The sequence below is a fragment of the Triturus cristatus genome, chromosome 6, assembly GCF_964204655.1.
Source record: "Triturus cristatus chromosome 6, aTriCri1.1, whole genome shotgun sequence".
Taxonomy (NCBI): domain Eukaryota; kingdom Metazoa; phylum Chordata; class Amphibia; order Caudata; family Salamandridae; genus Triturus; species Triturus cristatus.
In genome coordinates, this window is record NC_140589.1 from 1,446,830,403 (window position 1) to 1,446,850,448 (window position 20,046).

The following is a 20,046-nucleotide window of genomic DNA, read 5'->3' on the forward strand; positions in this document are numbered from 1 at the left end:
ATACTATCTAATTTCATCAAGTTACATAGGGCACGCTGAGAGCACAGAAATTAGCTAATAGAGCTGAATGCTTGAGGGTCCGAGTAGTATTCGCTCGAAACTAAAATAGTACACTTGTTTATAGAATGTCTTTTATTTTGGTTTTATTGATAAGTATGAATTGAATTTATTTGCATAAGTTAATTTAAACCATTGCATTACAATAAAAGCATTAAAAATAAAAAGACATCACAGTTTATAGAGGTTTAAAAAAATCTGGTACGGTGCGAATATAAAGTCCTAACGTATGAGTAAGGGCTTCTTCACATATTTGCAGTTGACCATTGGTCTTTGTCCGGTCCCGTATTAAAGTGACACCCGTCTAACTCCTCCAATCTCCAGGACCACTTTTGATACCATTCTACGTGCTTATACTCTCTCTTGTAGAGTGCTTGGAGACTGTGTTGGAGAGTGTTCTTTTGAGGTCCTGTGTTTAAAATAGTCCAGTATCAGAGTTTGGACCTTACGAGGGCAGGGGGCAGCAGGGATGTGGAATTCCTATAGCCCGACGCCCAGGACATATTGTTTGGGGTCAAGGGCAACAAGTTTTAATGTGCATTTTGTCCTTAGGACAAGCAGGCCCAACCCACTGCAGCACAAACCCTTTGGCTGCCAGTTTGCAGTACCACATTAAGGATCAGGGAAAGGAACTGCCTGCAGTTAAGTTAATATTTGTGTGCATATGTTAATGCTGCTCAAACTTGTATTTATGGTTCGTTAATTGAAAGCCTTTATTATTACGGTGAGCGCTCCCAGTAAATGTAAGTTCTGACTGCACTACTGACAGTGGTTCCAGTATAAAAATGTGTACACACGGTTTCAAAGTTTAGCAATATGAGGCTATGCAAAATGCTCCCAGAATGCTCTGATTAGATGCAAATATTTGCAGAAGCTTGAAAGCAAGATTAATGATTCTTTGCTTTCAATATAAAATGTTTCTAAAATATGAAAGTAGGAAAAACATTTTTTTGCTAAACTACTGTATAAATTCAGGTACCATTTCTTTGCAGCATCATTTAGTAAAATGTGTTGATGCATGCTAGTATTTTTCCAAAATATTTATATTCAGTGTAACCAGTTTCAATAAAATTTTGGGAAACATAAAAATAAACAAGCATTGGAAAAGCCAGTAGGTTTGAAATGGTGGTCAGCTTTTTAGTTTTGGCAATGCGTGACTTGTTTTGGCATGGTTTTTGTAAAACCTTATTGATGTGAGAGCTGCCGGACCCTCAACATTATAACAAACATTGGCAAAAGCAAAATATCGTTTTTGGTCTAAAAAAAGCACACGCTGCCACATTAGTTACTGGAACTTAACAAAACTACTTTGTGTGCCGATAGGCTCCTTGTGAAAGAGCAGAATGCTGTCACTCACCGTGAAGCCAGCCGATAAAGAGAGAGCTTTAATTTAAAAAAACACAAAAGGTCATGGTTAACGCCAGACCAAATTAGGGGCCTAATTATTAAAGAAAGTCTCAAAAGTGCACCCTTGGTATATGTCCTTGCATTAAGGGCAGCTATATGGCTTTCGTGAATTCACAAGAATTTTCAGCAGTACGGCAACAAATAGTACTCCTAGAAAATATTTGTGAACTGCATTTTAGCATGAGCAAATATGCATGTGTAGATTTGCTCATGCGCAAACCTGAGTGTTTGCAAGTTTATTTCCCCTCCAATCACTTTTTTCCCAACTCTGGAAGAAGGTTTACATCTGCTATTGTCAGGAGTAAATTTCCAACATTTCTTAGTATTGGAAAAGATTAGAGAAGAGTTGTTGAAAACCCTTAAAACATGCAAGTTAGTAGGTGTGCACAGACTCAAAAGGACATTCCAACCCTGGAACTATTGTTTACCACTACCTTCAGTCCCAGTATGTAGATCTGCGGAAACGTAGCAACATAAAGGGATTGCTAGTATTCAAACACTACTATGGTATGAGCCCTGGCATAATCAGAGAGGCTATATAAGAGCTCTTATATAATGAGATTGCTGCCATAATTTGTCGCCACACAACATGGCACCAAAGGGGCAAGTGGATTTTGTTACAGGACAAGTAGATTTATGAAGCAACCTGCCCCATGGACAAGTAGATATTTTAATAATAATAAAATACTTTATTTCGATTGAGTTTACAATCATAAAAAGTACATTTAAAGGATTACAACATTATAAAAATCAGTTTGCTCATTGGCTGCTTAAAAAGTGACGCATTTTCCATGTAAACACTAACACTCTAGGTACAAAAATAATAACACAGTAATCAGTAAAAATCAGTTTGTTCAATAGCTGTTGAGGAAAGCAGGCAATTAGGAGTAAACGCTAACACTCTATATACAGGAATAGTAGCCGAGCAATCAGTAAAATCTTAAGAAACAGTTGCCAATAGTTGAGAATGAGTTTTCAAGCAGGCTTTGAGAAAGCAGGCTACGGTTTTGGCTATATACGGAGTATCCAGGTATTGAAGTGCCAAAAGAGCCGGTCTGCATCTTCTCAGCCCTAAATGTCGAAGCAAAGGAACCAGCCATCGTTTCCGCGGAGACTTGTAGAAACCGCAGAAAAAGGTTACGTGCAGGGTAGACTGGCAAGTTAGACCGTCACAAGGACAGTTTGGTAGTTCCCGTGACCAGACTAAGGGCACAGGCAGTGAAACAAGACGATAAAATAGATCAAACCGAAATCTGGTTAAAACATACCTCTCATAATTTGACAGAAAAAAAGATAAATACAATTGAATGCCGTGAGGAGATTGGACCATCGTTAAATGAACATTTGATTTTTTGACAAGTTCAGAACACAAACGAAGATCATTTAAATGATCAGCACAAAGCTTTTTCAAGGATTTTCTGGATATATCCGATAAGGATTCAGGATCAGTGAAAAATGCAGGGCGATTCAAATCCGTTAAAAATCTCGATACATATAGCAGCCAGGGAATCTTTTTCCAATAGGACAAAGAGAGACAGTCAGATATTAGTGACCTGGTTAGGTGACATTGCTCCTTAGTCCATATACGGTGTCATAGTAGAATCGGCTGGTAGCTAATGATATCAGTCAGATACTCCCGGCCGAGTTCCGCATGGGTGCCGAAAGTAGGAGCACTACGAGGGAGGGCTAATATGTATTTCAGAAAGCAATTTTCTATAATTTGTAGCTCGCCAGTGGACACATAGCCCCAGACTCCGGCACCATATGTTGCCACACTCATGCATTTGGCTTGGTAAATCTGCAAAAGTACAGTAGGGGCGGGCTTACCCAGTTTCCTAGAGAACGAGGTCAGTGCAGATGTTGTGCGTTGGAACTGCAGTTTTTTACTGGATATCGCAGGTTTCCAGGACAGTTGATTATCGATAAGGATACCTAGATACAGATAGGTAGTGGCAGTTTCTAATCTGGTCTTCTCAATAAGGAGAGATTTACATTTTTGGGCTCTCTTCCCGATGTTCATAACGAAAGTCTTAGATTTATTGACTTTGAGACCAAGAGAAGACATAAATTCGCAATATTTATCTAGTTGGATCTGAAGCTGGTTCGGTGTCCTTGCTAGGATAACTGAATCGTCTGCATACAGTAATGCAGGAATAGGGCGGGAGTTTATGCAGGGTAAATCTTTGCTGTCAACCAACATCGCTTGCTCCAGTCCATTAGTATAGATGTTAAATAGGAATGGAGCAAGGACGCATCCCTGCCTTACGCCTTTTTCGATATTAAAGGATTCAGTAAGCTCCCCTTTAATACCGTATCTCACACAGGCTTTTGCGTCCGAGTATAACTCTCGGAGAAAATTCAACAGTGCAAGATCGATGCCCAGATGCTTCAAGATCGCCCATAACTTGGAGTGAATCACGCAATCGAATGCGGAACTCAAATCCACATAGACTAGATGAAGTTTACCACCTTTGGCCCCTACGTATTTGCCTATGAGTAGAGTCAGATTTAAGGCCTGTTCCACGGTGCCCAAGCCCTCCTGAAACCCAAACTGTAGGTCAGTTAAGATCTTATTCTCTATAGACCAGTCCCTTAATCGCTCCAGAATTAGTCTCCCAGCTACCTTGCCGAGGGAGTCCAAAAGGGAGATGGGCCTATAACAGGCTGGATTGTCCCGATCTCCCTTTTTGAAAATGGGCAGGAGCACAGAAGTAGACCAAGAGTCAAGAGGGCCAATCTGGGTGACTGCAGACATAACCTGCATGACAATTGGAGACCAGAGATCTATATTGCTCACAAATATGTCTAAGGGAACCCCGTCTGGGCCGGGCGCCTTACCGGTCTTTGAGGCGGTCAGTGCTGTGATTATCTCCTCTAGATCAAAATGGAGGTCAATGGGGAAGATGTTATTACTAGTAGGAGCTTCCGCCTCTGGTCTGGGTGACTCAGTTGTCAGGGGGTAATCCGCGAAAATCTGCGAGTAGTGTGCTACCCATTTATCAGCAGGTACTGCCACATCTAGATGCTGTATTGCAGTTTCATCGACTAGGAAAGGAGCCCTGACTGTTCTCCAGAACATGGTGGAGTCCTTGGTTAAAGTACTCTGGTGTAATTGGGCCCAGAGATTATTTTTTATTTCCCGTTTACGGGATTGCTGTGCCATCTTATAATTTTTCCTCAAGGTGGCAATTTGGGGCTTGTCCCTGGTCTTATTTTGAAGTGCGTTTTTCAATGCACGCTGCGCTTTACGGCAGCGGAAATCAAACCACCCTCTTGAGTCCTTATCATTGATGCGAGTCTTATGAGAACGGGTGAGCTCTTGTCTGATGGCTTCTAATATTTTGGTGAAGCTGGAAAGAATCAGCTTTGGGGAAGATGACGTCTCCAAACAATGGTAGATGAGAGGAAGGGTTTTTTGAATGATCTTACTGGTGATCTCTGCGGGATTGATCGTCGTCCACTTAACAGTATAACCATTGGTTTTATTCATCTCCAGAGAGTGCTGCGCCAAGAAGCTTGTTTTTGTGCAGGCTGGAGATGGTGAATTTAGAGCTATGGTTATGCTATTTGGGTAGTGGTCACTAGAAGGGTCGGTGCCAGTTGTAAATTGCTTCAATCGGTGTTTTAAAGAGTGAGAGCATAAGATAAAATCGATGGTTGTGGTAGCACCTCTACCATGAAAGGTCGTTTTGAACTCTACAGCGGGACACACTAGGATATTAGCGAATTCGAGTTCTAATGTGAAAATACAAGTATTTAGTGCGTGACCTACTGCATTATGAGTGAAGTGGGCCAAGGGAACGTCGTGCTCGTCTGAGAGCCCACAGATACCTTTACCATGATTGTTGCACAGATACACATTAAAATCCCCACCCCACACAATATGACAGTTTAACTCGTGACTCTTAGCTTTTTGGTCTTGTATATAGTGAGTAATTTCCGACAAAGATTTTACACAGTCGCTAGGTGAGGAGTTATTATACATGTTAATGAGATAGTAACTGGAATTATTGTCAGGAACTAGTTTAAGGATTTGAAAAATTGACGAGTCTAGCTGAACTTCCGAGATCGTAAAAGGAATTAAGTTGGAAACATAGATGGCTAAGCCGCCCTTAGGTCTACCATGAGTGGACGGTAAGGGAGGAAGGTGAAATGTTTTAAAACCCTGTATATGAATAGGGTTAATTGCCCAAGTTTCTTCGAGACATATTAGCTTAAATTTATTAGTAAGTTCCACCCAAGACTGAAGATGGATTTTCGATCTTAGGCCAGCTACATTCCAAAATATGATTGGAAGATCCTGGGTTGGTGTAAAAATAGAATTTGAAGGGTGAAGTTCGGCAGAGGGATGTGAAAGTTGGGACAGGGACTGAGTGGTTATAGCAGGAAAAAGCGGGATGGGTTTAGGCTCCCTGGGTTGGGGGGTAGGAGATTGAGGGTTTGGGGGCAGATCTGCAGGGGTAGCTGACATGCTATAGCATGCGTCCTGGTGAGGGGAGGATGACTGCTGTTGGGCCAGGGTATGCTGGGGAAGGGAAGACTCAGACTGGGTACCATGCAAGAATGACAAGGAGGAGCCGGCCACCCGAATGGTCTTACAGGGAACTTTTGGGTTAGGAAATACGCTGTAGTAACTGCTATCTTTCATAGGTAGAGATGATAGTCAATCCACCATGTCCAGGCAATCATATCTGTTGGATAGTAGTGGACCTCTCCAGTTACTAAAGTGGCCTGATGGTGGGTTGCTAAAACCATGCCCCAACCACTGATTTCGGTCTCTGGTACCGCCCCAGTTCCCTACCCTCGTCCAGGACCATGGAGGGCCTGCATTGCGTCGCGTATTAGGGGGATAGAAGTACGACAAGTTATGGGTAGCGATCCCTTCGGGAGAAGTTTGATCACCCCAAGAGCAAATATGCTCAACTGTATTGGGATTTTCAAAATTTACTATTATACAGTCGCCCTGTATATTTTTTGGTTGGTTGCCTAACCAAGGCACTCTACGCACTGTAGTAACTCTGTTGTCCATAAAGATTGGAAGCGGTCTATTGTTGGACAGCCAAAAGATTACTTTATTTTTCAGGGACCAAACTGGTTCATCCTGATTTGGGGGGAGTTCCGGAACCCCAGTCATTATTACTACATATGGGGAGGCCTCGGGTGGGAGATGGATAGGGGGAATCTTTCTGTTACGGTTAATAGGAATGGTGTTGAAACCGGTAGTGATGTTGGATTGGACAGGAGCGGGGGTAGGGGGTATAGGAGTGGGAAGGGAAGGAGGAGGGTTTGATGGGGGAAGTGTTATTGATTTAGGATTAATTACAGGGCGAGATGGTGGCGGGTTCAAGGATTTAGGAAGTGGTTGTAGCTTGCTCACAGATGTTAGGGGATGATTTTGAATAGGCTTCTCAGGGTCTTTTTGTTTGTTAGATTTGGGGTTCTGAACGGAGGTTCCTGGTTTTGACACTTTGGCGTTAGGGGTATTTAAAATAGTGGACCTACCTTTCCCCAAATTGGAATCCTTCTTGTTTCCTGAACTTTGAGATATTACTAGAGACAGTTGAGTAAGTTGGGACTGAACCATGTGTAGGGCCTTTTCTATGGGTTCCAAGTGAGATTTAAACAGATCGCCAATTCTAGTAAGCAGTAAGCTGTCATTGGTGCATGCGTTAATTTTGAGATTGCCGTCCATCATATCTACACTGCTGTAATTGCTGGTTGAGCTGGTGGAGCTTATGTTCAAGTTAGCTGGAATAGAGTCCGCTATTTGAACATTTGACAGTGAAGGGGAGTGATGGAGGGATGAAAAATTAAGGTTTTCCAGAGGAAGATTTGAGACAAGAGGAGTTACAGAGATAATTGTGGCAGATGGAATGGTGGAATGGGGAGGCTTAACAATTGACTTCCTCTTTACTTTCTTAGGGATAGCTCCTTCTCGTGTACCCCTAGCCATTGAAGGGGGGGGTGTTATCTGGTTGGGTGGCAAAAATAACTGGAGATTTTTCCAAGGATAGATGGGAGTCAGACAAATCCAGAGATGCAGAAAGATCCACTGTGCGAGGAACCGTATGCGTTTCTGCATGCACTATCGCTGGAGGAGGTAGATCAACAGGCCCATCGATGAGCGCCTGGCTATCGTCAGATCTTGTGAGATCCTTCGATCCAGTAGGATAATGCCCTGCTCAATAGCGTCATTGGCTTTGGTTATGAATTGGTCAATTGGGCCAATGATCTCGCCAGCTAATTGAGCTTGCTTTTTAACAGTGTTCCTAGTGGTTCTTGGAGACATTGTACCGTACAAGTTAATTACAATATTAATACTTATTCTCAAACCAATACTAACAATGTCAATGTGAGATATCAATGGTAATAAAATTCATAAAACACTAACTGTAAGTGGGGTGGCCCAGTCCAGTCCTTCCCGGTCTTGAACGGGCTTAAACGGGCTCGCCCTTGGCCCGGGCTTCGCCCGCGCTTCTCCCCGCACGCGTCCCACGTTGCGTTTGGGGCTGGTCAATTTATAATATGGCGGACAGGGGGCGTGACCTCCGGGGGAAGAGGCACCAGCTGTTAGGTGTAGGGGCTGCTGGTCCTCGCAGTCCCCCGGTGAAGTGGACAGGTAGCCCTGGGGTCTAGTGCACGCTGGGAGCGTGCAGGCTGTCCGCCGAATGCGGAATAGCTCCCACCAGCGACACGACCCTTCGTGAGCAGAAGTTGAGCATTAGCAAAGCGCCCTCCTTGACAACGTTCCGTGGTCCTTTCAAATGGCAAATTCAGCAAATTACAAGTGAGCGGCACCCGGGAAGCGGGTGTCGCGAACAGTAAATAGGCGTCAGGTGGGGGGCGTGACCTCCGGGGGAAGAGGCACCAGCTGTTAGGTGTAGGGGCTGCTGGTCCTCGCAGTCCCCCGGTGAAGTGGACAGGTAGCCCTGGGGTCTAGTGCACGCTGGGAGCGTGCAGGCTGTCCGCCGAATGCGGAATAGCTCCCACCAGCGACACGACCCTTCGTGAGCAGAAGTTGAGCATTAGCAAAGCGCCCTCCTTGACAGCGTTCCGTGGACCTTTCAAATGGCAAATTCAGCAAATTACTCTTTTTAGAGCCTTATATGTGCCTTATATGGACGTTTAACAGACACACACAGCTTTTTGCCTTTATGTGCTTTAAAGGCCTTAAGCTGTACCACAAACTGTCACTTTAGCAGTACGGAGGTGCCCTTTTCTGCCCCCAGGGTCCAACTCCTTCTTGTACACAAGATCCTGCTTAATGCTTGAAGTCACGCTACCACGCTGCACTGCATCGCCCCCTGTCGGTTACCGTAGCATCAGCGTTTTCGCTCAATGTCAGTTACCGGGGCCCAGACAACAGCACAGAGCCCCCAAAGCTCAGCGCCTTACCGCTTCACTGCAACTCCTCCCGCTGCCGGCCTCCTCACCACCAGCGTCCTCACAGCAGAACCGGGCCGAGCAGAGACAAATGTAAGAGCAGTCACGAAGAGCCGCCGGGCACCGCAGAACAACACTGAACTGCAGCGGGCCAGCGAGTGGCACACAAGCGGCTGAAAGTTCAAAGGCAGCGACGGTTCACAAATCGGAGGCGGAGCAGGCAGCAGCGGTGGCCATCATGCAGCAGCTCCTTCTCGTGGGCGTGGCTTCGGCAGACCTCGCGCTTGACCACAACCAGTGAGCACAATAAATTCCACACCCCTGGGGCAGTCCCGAGGTGCATGGCGCCCCTGTTAGATTGTACATATCTTCCGCAGCGTGCCAGGATGTGAGGTTCTTTTAGTGAGATACATACTGCAGAGGCCTCATAGCAGGTGGTTACTTTTTCTCTCAGGCATAGTTCTCTGAGAAGGATCCTCCTTTCAGTTGCTAACGTTGGGCAACAGCACAGGAGGAGTAGCCACGATTCACGTTTGATGTATGGATTTACGGTGGCATGATGTGACTATGAAACTGTACCAATTTTAAATAATTGAAACAAACTGTGCATTCAATCAGTAAGACATGCAACACTGAGTTTACAGAAGACTAAGCTTTTCTACTTAACCAACGTAGAATGAAAAAAACTACAGTATGTCACAGATTTAGCAACAAAAACCCAAACTTTCAAAACAAGTGGTGAACAAAAACTTCTAGGTAAGAAAACGATGTAATGGCTGCTATCCAACAGTATATGTCAATACACGGCAATTAAAATCCAGATATACAAGAACAAAATATTCATATCAGATAAACAACGATGCCGCATCCTTCTTCCTGGAAGTATGTATAAACATTAGCTCACGAAACTACGAAAGATATAGTGGAAGCACAAAATGATGGCAATACTCGTAAGTGGTTCGAACAAAATGTTATTGTTTAATTTGTGTTGGCCCTGCCTGCAATCTCCAGATTAGCCCATAATCACACCTGGGTGCAGCCAAGAATAGTACATCTCTTGCTAACTGGCCAGGAGGAGGACCGACAGGAGGGCTGAGATCTACGTGCTTGATCCTGAGAGGTTATCACTCAGACCTCTTCCTGACTGTTTATTTGCATCGATCTACTCACCCCCTGAGTGCTTGTATGGTGGCACCCCAGCAACATTCCCTGTCTCTCGCTTTACTTTACTGCCGCCCGCTCTCGTCCTTCTGAGCCCCCTCTCCTCCGGGGAGTTACGTACTCGGGACAACTCCGCCGCCTCTACCCGTTGTTTTCTCCGGCTCAACATCATTAGCGCCCCGGTCCTCACATCCCGGAGGCCAAACAAAAACCACAGCGATAGCAACAACCTAGCACCCCATCACGGCCATCTTGGAACCCTTCAACAAGGTCGCTTCTGATTGGCCCGAGATGTGGCCGGATGCAGTTGTGATTGGTCCGCTGCATGCCTGTGAAGTTCGTAGCGAGTCAAGCGTCTGACTTTTGCAGTGAGATTAGAAACTCTCAGGGTGAGAATACACGTGAGTGCTTTTCACAGACGCGCTAGATGACGTCAGGGCAACTCAATTTCCTATGCAGAGGTCTTCAAACTGTGGGGCGCGCCCCCCCGGGGGGGGGGGGGGGGCGTGGACGTGCTGCCAGGGGGGGCACAAACAGGTCTGCAATTACATTTAAATGAAGATAGCCTGGAAGCGCGTAAGACGCCGTTCTAGGCTGTCTTCATTACATGCAGCAGTTAAACACCACAAAATAGTGAAAGGATGCATTAGTAAGTGGCACTTGGGAGGCCAGCGAGTTTGAAGTTAGGGTCAAAGACCAGGCTAAAAAGAAGGACAAAAATGCATTCAATTGTTTCCTGTTCAACTTGGAATAAGTACATATAGAAACATGCACACAACTCGAGGACAAATAATCAGTTAACAGTCAATTAGGCGTATAGGGCGTGGTGTAGTGCTGGGTCATCAGGCAACAGCGTAAATCTGTGGGGGAATGGAATGGAATGTCTGCAGACAAACTAAAGCCCAATCCCGTTTAAACTGTAAAAGTGTTTAGCAACTCGGAAAGGTGCGGTGGGTGATATAAACAGAGTTTCCATCCAAACTACAGGTGGTCATTGAAAGGTGTCAAAGAGAAAAGTACTTAAGAACTACTTGTTGGGAGGCACAACAAACAACAGATTTTTCTTTTTTGTGAAAAATAAACTTTGACTAAGTCAGAAAAAGGGAGTTGGAGGATAGGGGGTAGTTTTTTCCTCCTACAATGAATTGTTAACCAATAGAATCCACAAGGATCCCAGTAAAAACCTATCATAGGTTAGGTACTCAAAAGATGATAGAGTCCTAGACTAAATGTTCCTGGAAAAACACTTGTTTTTCTAGAGTCCCCTCACTCACCTAGGGTTGCCCCAGGGTGACATGCTTCATCATAGGGGTCCTCCCAGGCATCTACTGTCTGGGGTGTGATCAAGGTGTGTACAATAGTTTTTTCCTGTTCCAAGGGAATAAAATGCATCATACATTTCATGGATATCAGGATCAAAAAACATGAACTAGACAGTGATTTTATATGAGATTTAAAAGTGAGCTCGGCATCAAATTTAACCCCCAAGTTCCTTACCACAGGGAAAGGACAAGGGGGATTTCCCATCTCTGATGCCCACCAGAGGTGAGAGTCAGGTATAGATTTGGAACCAAAGAAAAGAATCTCAGTCTTATCTGAGTTCAACTTCAAAAAATTGGTATTCATCCATTCTAAGGCAGATCTAAGTCAAGATTTAAAAGTACTCAATGATGAAGGAATCAGAATGAGAATACGTTTATTGTTTAGTTAATTGAAACCATAACCATGTACCAATGAGTCGCGATGCCTGGAACCATTAAAAAGTCCATAAAAATATTTTCTCCTTTTTTTGTGTTTATTAAAAAAAAAAGAAAAACAATTTCTTATCACAAAAATTTGCACTTCATCCTGTTACAAATAAAAGATACATGTGTTAAAAATGAATTAATACATACAAACATAGTATCTAAAGTTTCATCGTGCTGCTCTTTTCACATTATCTGATCGTATGTTCAATAATAATTTATTCGCTGCATTTGCACGGACCTGGCTTGGTGGACAGAAGAAACTGGCCTTTCAGCCAAGCCACTAGCCTTGTTTCAATTCTTCCTCATGTTTGGTTAAAAATGTAATCAATCAACAGTTGAGCTGTGGATCTTTCGGATCGAGACATTTTATTATTGCAGTTCTACAGGAGCGAATGCCTCTTGCGTTGAATGGTCCCTTTAGCAATTTCCGTTGACCCTTGCTTAGGGCTGGGCAGATGCAAACTAAGTCAATAAAATCCTGTATTGGTGACTCACATTGGCTACATGACTTTGGGCCCTGGTATTTCCAACTTGGCTGGTCTGCATTTCATGACTATTTACCAATGCGTATTGCTAAAATTTAGACTTTACATAGCTGGAGAAAGGCTGACTCAAATATGACGCTGGTTGCAAGTTCATATAGGATTGTAGGACCATCCATCTGTGGGCCGCTTGCTCAGGATAACCTTATCTTCCAGTAATGAGTGTTGCTTTGCTTCCTTCTTCGAGATTTGCTGGAAGGTGGTAAACGGAAGTTTCTGCTGCCAAAGGTCTACCATATTAGTGGCCTGTAATGAAGAGTGAAGATATTTGGAATGGGCAGGCTGCGGGTCACCCTGTAACGCATTCCAGAGAGCATTATTGATCTCGTTTTTTCGGTTGCGCCAGATTTTGTACCAGGCTTTTATCGTGACATTTCTTCTGTGCAACTGTGGCTGTTGTTGCCCAAATTCTATCCAAACCTGCGCGGGTGAGGCATTATACGGAAGTGTTTCGGGTCTATCCAGCGTTGTGGCGTGTTTCCCATACTGGACTTCACTTCCGTATGCTAGAGTAGGTAGAAGTCTTGCTTTCATAATGGCAAGTAGTGGGGTGAAAGAGGGACCTTTTAAACTTTTTGATATTGAGCAAAATGCAAATGTAAGTCAATTTCCCTTTTTTTGTATTGCCTCATTCTGTATTTGAAAGGTTAGTCGTTTATCCAAATGTATCCCTAGATATTTGTAGCTACTCACTACTTCCAGGTTCACGTTGCTAAGTTTAAATGATGTTTGTTTATGAATGGCTCGACTTATAATCATAAGTTTTGTTTTTGTAACGTTTATTTCCAGCAAGATCTTCCTGGCGAAGATCCCTAACTCATCTATCGCTCTTTGGAGCTCAGTTGTAGAATGCAAAATACAGTATATCTTGTGAATCATTGATCTGTTGACAACCGTTTCTGAAATCGATTCAATTTCAATCCTTTACTGTATGATATATTGTATGGTGTTGTTACATTTTCTGTTTCCATTTACCATATATTGGCTGTTGATACACTGTCAATAATTTCCACTGTGACTATCCTTGTGGGTACAAGGTCAGCAGGCCCTTTCCCCTTTACCAGAGTGTGAGTAGCCTATAAGGAATCGTGGATGGGAGGGACTCACTAATGAGGACAGAAATAAGTCCTTCCTAGAACATGGTACCTTTAATATAGAGAAATTAGCTAATTTGCTGGTGCTCCAACTGCTCCACATCCTGTCTATTTCCCCAGATTACTGAACCACAAGAGAAAGAGAAGGGTACAAAAGCACAAAGTAAGGGTATTTGTTGGATATGTTCCCCATTCCCACCTACGATGCTGGGATGCAGCTGATGGAATACTCGGAAGCAGAGCACCACCTACGGGACCGCCGGCAAGTGGAGCATAAGAAAGTAACATGCAAGCAAGCACTGCAATGCGACTGCCTAGAAGCAAAGTGACCAGGTTTGAGGCTGATTCTACTACTGTGGATCAATCAGTAATCTTATAAAGCGGAGCTACTCACCCATGATGGTCTCAAGGCGCTAAATGCGAGGGGTTCTGCAGTTCAGTCGAAGAGCCAGGTCCTGAGGTCCTTCCTGAATTGCTGCAGCAATGGTGATTGCCTAAGGTGCAGAGGCAGGGAGTTCCAGGTCTTTACAGTGAGGTAGGATAGGAGAAATATCTTCCTCCAGCTGTAGTCTTGCGGATCCCTGGCATGGTGGCCAGGGCCAGTTGAGCTGAGTGGAGATGTCTGGTGGGAGTGTAGAAGGAGAGGCAGTGGTTGCGGTATGCAGGTCCGGCATTGTGGAGGGCTTTGTAGGCGTACATGAGGAGGTTGAAGGTGATTCTTTTGTTGACAGATAGCCAGTGTAGGTCTCTAACGTGGCCGGTGATGTTGTTGCAGCATGGGATGTTAAGGATGAGTCTGGCGGAGGTGCTGTGGATGTTCTGCAGTTTATTTTTAGTTTCTGGGTGGGGCCGGCGTAGAGTGCGTAGCCATAGTCGAGTCTGCTGCTGGGGAGGGGGGGTGGTTCTGAGCACTGCGGGCCACCAAGAATTGTCCCAGGTGGAGGGGGAGGAGCCCAGGATGAGTACTTTGGTCTTGAGTTAAGCTTAAGGCAGCTGCCCTTCATCCAGGTGGCGACTGTCTTCATCCGGTTGTGGAAGTTGCTCTTGAAGGCTGTCGGTTCATCTGTGAGAGAGAGACTCAGCTGAGTGTCGTCCGCGTAGGAGATGATGTTGAGTCCGTGGCTTCTGACGATGGCTGCAAGCGGGCCATGTTTATGTTGAAGATGGTGGGGCTCAGGGAGGAACCCTGAGGAAATTCGCATCTGGTTTCTCTGGGTTCTGAGTTGAACGGAGGAAGTCTGACTCTCTGCGTTCGGCCGATGAGGAGCGAGCGGATCCATTCTATGGCTTTGTTGCGGATGCCAGCGCCGTGGAGTCTTGTGCGAGAGGTTGGTGGGAAACGTGTCAAAGGTGGCTGAGAGGTCTAGGAGGCTGAGGGCAACAGTCTCGCCTCGTTCGAGGAGGGTGAGGAAGTCGTCTGTCGCAACGAGAAGAGTGGTCTCGGTGCCGTGGTTGCCTCTGAAGCCCGATTGGGAGAGATCTATGTTGTTGTTGTTTTTGATTAACTCAGAGAGTTGGGCGTTGATAGCTTTCTTGATGAATTTGGCTGGGAAGGCCATCTGAGTGATTGGTCTTTAGTTCTTGAGGTCCGTTGGGTCGACAGAAGGTGTCTTCAGCAGAGGGTTGATCTCTGCATGCTTCCAGTCTTCCGGTAAGGTTGTGAACTTCATGGAGCAGTTGACGGTGAGGCAGAGTTCAGGTATGATGGAGGTGCCAGCTCTGTTGAAGATGTGGTGAGGACAGGGATCCGAGGGGGCTCTGGGCTGGATTCTCTTCATGATCCTGAGGGTGTTGTCAGTGGTGATGGTAGTACAGCTGGTCAAAGTCTGCTAGGGTTTGGAGCCATTGGGTGCGGTGGTTGCGGGTGGGGTGGGTGAATCTTGGGTTGTGAAGCTGTCGTAGATCTCCTTGATCTTGTGGTGGGTTTAGCTAATTCCTTGACATCGGCAAAGAGTTCTTTACTGTTGTGTGCATTGGCATTGATGCGTTCCTGAATGGCTGCTTTCTTTGTTGTTCTGATGAGGCGGTGGTATGCGGTGACGGATTTGAAGGCTGCGTAGCCAGCCGTGATCTTGCTGCTCCTCCAACTTTTCTCGAACTATCTTCAGGTGCACCTGGATTCTTGGATGGCGGGGGAGAACCAGCTGGCTTTCTTGGAGGGCTGTTTGCCTGAGGTTTTCCTGAGGGGGCTCAGTGTGTTCGCACAGTCGGAGATCTAGTGGTGGAGTTTGTATGCTGAGATGTTGGCATACGTGGATCTCGGTGGTGGGGGTCATGCTGAGGGAGGTGGTGAGCTGAACCTTGTTCCAGCTTCTTTAAGGATGCGGTGGGTGTGGTGACGTAGGATGGGTTTGGTGAAGGAGAAGCGGGCGTAGTGGTGGTTGGTCGAGTGTGGCTCAGAAGTGTGGCTGACAGAGATGTTGTTGCTTGCGGAGAAATTAGGATATAGCTTGTGTCCTGCTGAGTGGGTTGACGTTGTGACCAGTTGTTTGAGTCTGATGGTGGTGAGGTTCTGCTCCTCTCCTTATAAGTAGGCAATCAAATAAATGAAAAGTGATGTTTTCTTATTCATTTTTGAGTTCTGAGCAATGCTGTCATATATGTCAGAAGCAACTGTTGAAAAGAAAATGCCAAGTTACAGCTTCTGTATCCACATAGTAATATGCTAAAAAAGTAAAGGACAAAGACATATTTGCTTGACGGAATAACTTGTGGTGTTTTCTTATTCATTTTTGACTTCTGAGAAATGCTGTCATATATGTCAGAAGCAACTGTTGAAAAGAAAATGCTAAGTTACAGCTTCTGTATCCGCATAGGAATATGCTAAAGAAGTAAAGGACAAAGGTGCACATGCATCAACAAATCCAAGAGCGATTCCTTAATAGCGATAAATAAGGAATCGTTATTAAAATTCGCTAATATTTACCGAATCAACAATAGCGACTACAGCAAACACCGAAGTAGCTATTTGTGATATCGGTATTTCCGAAATCGCTAATACCGATTCCGGTAATAGCGAAATCGGTATTAGCGAAATCGGTAATTGCGATTTCGCAAAAAACGGGTCCCTCTGGGTACGGTCTAATGACATCACAACCAGGAAGTACAGCAGCCCCACCCTCATTCACTCGGCAGAGGAGCAAACAGGAGCAGGAACTGGAGACAGCCTGAGCCCAGTGATACACCACTGACGGGACTACCACCCTAACCAACCAGGATGGAGAAAGATGCACCAGCCAGCGCAGAATCTGCAAGAAAGAGAAAGTGCAAGTTCTCCGACCGGGAACTGGAGCACCTGATCGAGGGGGTGAGCAGCAAACACGATCGGCTGTTCGGGAAGCTGTCCCTAAAGGTGCCAGAGGCTGAAAAGCGTCGCATGTGGCTGCGCATCAGAGAGAGGGTCAATGCGGTGGGTGTGACGCCCCGCAGCATCGACGATTTAAAAAAGAGGTGGTACGACCTCAGGAAGCGGGCAAAGGAGAGGATCGCTGAAAGGCTCCGGGAGGCTGCTAGAACAGGAGGGGGACCATCTACAGTGCCAGAAAACACTGCCCTGGAGGAGCTGGTAGAAGGGACCATCTAGCCAGAGGCCGTCGTGGGAGTCACACAGATGGACACCTCCGGCGCAGCCACAAGTGCCCAAGGTAAGATGCATGTCTGTGCCCATACTCAGAATTGCGTACAACCATTCCCAAGCCCCCAGCATGATCACAGTGTGCATGCAGAATTGCCCCACACATCTTCACTCATAACAATAGTGCATCATGGGAGTCGTAGTCATGTCAGGCCGGTGTGCATGTACAGGGAGAAAAAATATACCTTAGTCAAGACATCTGTAGAAGCTAGTAATAGACTTTAATTCAGTGAATCATAGTAGGACATGTATGTAGTAAAATACACCTTAGTAGTAACAATCCCACTAACCATGCACTGTTTCACACACAGATGCATCTCCTGGTGACTCCGACGACAGCGGCCGGCTCATCATATCAGAGACACCAGCCGATTCGGACATCGACAATCCGGCAGAGCCGCATTCACCACCTCCACCGCCACCACCTCCATCACCACCACCACCACCTGCTGATGCGCCAACTGCAACGAGACAGCAGAGACGCAGGTCACAAGTCCCACCCATGCAGGTGATGGATGCATGTCAGACACCTGCCACACCATCGGGCCAAAGTCCACCATTCGTCCCACCGCCTGCAGCACCATCTGCACGTGTCCGACTCCCACTGCGCCGCAGGTCTCTGCGCAGTACACCATATGTAGGCGAAGATGCAAGCTCCCCAAATGGTGGCATTGAAGAACAGATGCTGCGGGTCCAGCGCCTACAGGGGAGACACATGGCTACCATCAGCAGTTACATAGCGCGCCTAGCAAAAGAAATGCGCACCCTGACTGCGGCAGTGAGGGACATGACCACTGTGGTGGCAGAGGGTAATGGGAACCTGAGGGAGGACATACAGGAACTCACCCGTGCCATGAGAGCAGGGCATGACAGCGAGAGAAGGAGGCACCGGCAGAACTTGCTCCGGTCCGCAGCCTCTACAAAGGCCATCACTAGGCTGTGCAACAGCACAGCTGTTTTGTCACGCCGCTCGGAGTCACTGCAGGTGGACCTGGGACATTATTGCGGTGATGTTGCCAAGGCCCTAGGCCAGGTGACCGCTGCAGTGGAACACCTGCAGAGCGGTACTTTCAGTGCTAGCGCATTGGGAGGGGAGGACGGCAGTGAGGCTGCCTCAAGTGTGAGTAGTGTTTCCGTGGCAGAGGCCAGCACCAGGAGGCGCCGTTCGCGCTGCTCCACAGCCACAGGGACAGGCCGTGGTGAGGTAGAGGAGACACCTGAAAGGAGGCTGGGCGTTCGTGGCAAGCGCCACTAGAATGACTGAAGGCCATCCATGACCCTGGTGGGGTAACCAGGGTCCTCTCCTATCTGACACTTGCACACCCGTGACTACAACAGGCATGTTTTGTTACACTTGTTTTGGGGAGCTCTTATTTTGTATCATGTCTGCCCGCACATGCCTCAGTGCTCCTGTGCATTAAACAGTAGCACCACAAATGCAATCATCATGGTTCAATCTTACTTGGATCAGAAATGATGTTGCGTGATGTATGTCTGCCTCCTTTGCCCCTCAGCTGTGTTAGGGACGTGTGCCTGTTGGTGTTGTGCGGGTGGTTGGTCATCCCGGTAGACGTCATTCCTGTCCACCTCTATGGGTATCCCCCTTCTGGTAGCGATGTTGTGCAGCATGGCACATACAGCTACAATCCTGCAGCAGGTGTCAGGTTTGTATTGCATGGCACCGCCAGTCTTGTGTAAGATTCTAAAGCGACTCTTCAGAATCCCAAAGGTCCTCTCTATTACATTCCTGGTGCTTATGTGGGCCGTGTTGTATCGTTGCTCCTGTGGTGTTGCTGGATTGATGTAGGGGGTGAGTATATATTCCCGCAGGGCGTATGCACTGTCACCTAAAAGATGGAAGCAAAGGCTTAGCAACGGTGATGTATATACATGTGTGGTGCTCATGTTTGGAAGAGGTATGTATACGTACCAAGCAGAAGTCCCTCTCCAAAATCTCCATTGAGTAGGCGCCTGTGGATGCCACTGTGACGGAATATGTAGGAGTCGTGTGTGGTCCCCGGAAATTGGGCCACTAGGTCCGTGATTATGTGCTTGGCATCGCACACAACCTGCACGTTGATTGAGTGGTATGACTTCCGGTTCCGGAATATGTACTCATTGGCAGAGGGTGGATAGATGGGGACATGCGTGCAGTCGATGCATCCAATGACATGGGGGAAATGGGCCACCTGGTAGAATGCCTGTTTGTTGCGGTCCAACTGCCGTGGGGTTGTGGGGAAGCTGATGTGAGTGTGTATCATTGTCAGCATGGCATCTATGAATTTGTGGAAGAAGCGTGAGAGTGCGCTTTGCGATACGCCTCCGGCTACGGCGATGACCCCCTGGAAACTTCCCGAGGCCAGTAGGTGCAGGCTGCATAGGACCTGGACGTGCGCAGGAATTGCATTTGTCCGATGGGTCTGGTGCTGCAGTAGTGGTTCGAGGTCTGCAATTAGGCGCATGATCATGGCACGATTCAGTCGGTACTTGTAGTACACCTCATCCTCATTCTGTCCTAGCAATGTGATACACACTCTGAAGACTCTCTCCTGGACCCTTCTCCTGCGCTGTCCTGCTGCATTGATTTGCATCCTCCTTGCTAGCACGTAGAGGGCTGCCATTTTGTGCAAGCCAACAGGGTCTCCAGGGCCACTTTTAAGGGCTTACTGATTGGCACCATCTGTGGCACATGTATATTTTTTTTACACATTTTTAGTTTTTTTGGGAACTTTACCTCCAGGTTCTGATTCCCCTTAATCTGCTCATGCTAAATAGCGATTTTTAGGATTTTCGCTATTTGCGATTTTTGATGCATTGAGTAGCGATTCGTTATTAGCCATTGGCACTTGCCGGTAGCTAATAGTGATTTCAGTGATAGCGAGTTCGGTATTTAGCGATTTTTTATTTTGCGGGTTGGTTATTAGCGATTCTTTATTTTTCCCGGTTCTTATTTTGCGATTCTTTATTTTATCCCGATTCGTGTTGATGCATTGGGATTCGGTTTTTGACACTCGCTAACG

General features: G+C 46.2%; 1 protein-coding gene across 2 annotated transcripts in view; it reads right to left on the minus strand.

The window, feature by feature from the left end:
• Window positions 1-10,370, minus strand: part of ETAA1 (ETAA1 activator of ATR kinase) — an 83,777-nt gene extending 73,407 nt beyond the window's left edge. Inside the window, exon 1 of one of the 2 annotated variants that reach the window (XM_085612511.1) lies at window positions 10,018-10,370. In XM_085612511.1, coding sequence (XP_085468637.1) covers window positions 10,018-10,180 — 163 coding nt within the window. In that variant the 5' untranslated portion in view covers window positions 10,181-10,370. Of the gene's footprint in view, window positions 1-8,859; window positions 9,104-10,017 lie in introns of those variants that run through there. The other variant, XM_085612513.1, reaches the window with a different exon arrangement.
• Window positions 10,371-20,046: the final 9,676 nt, after the last annotated feature.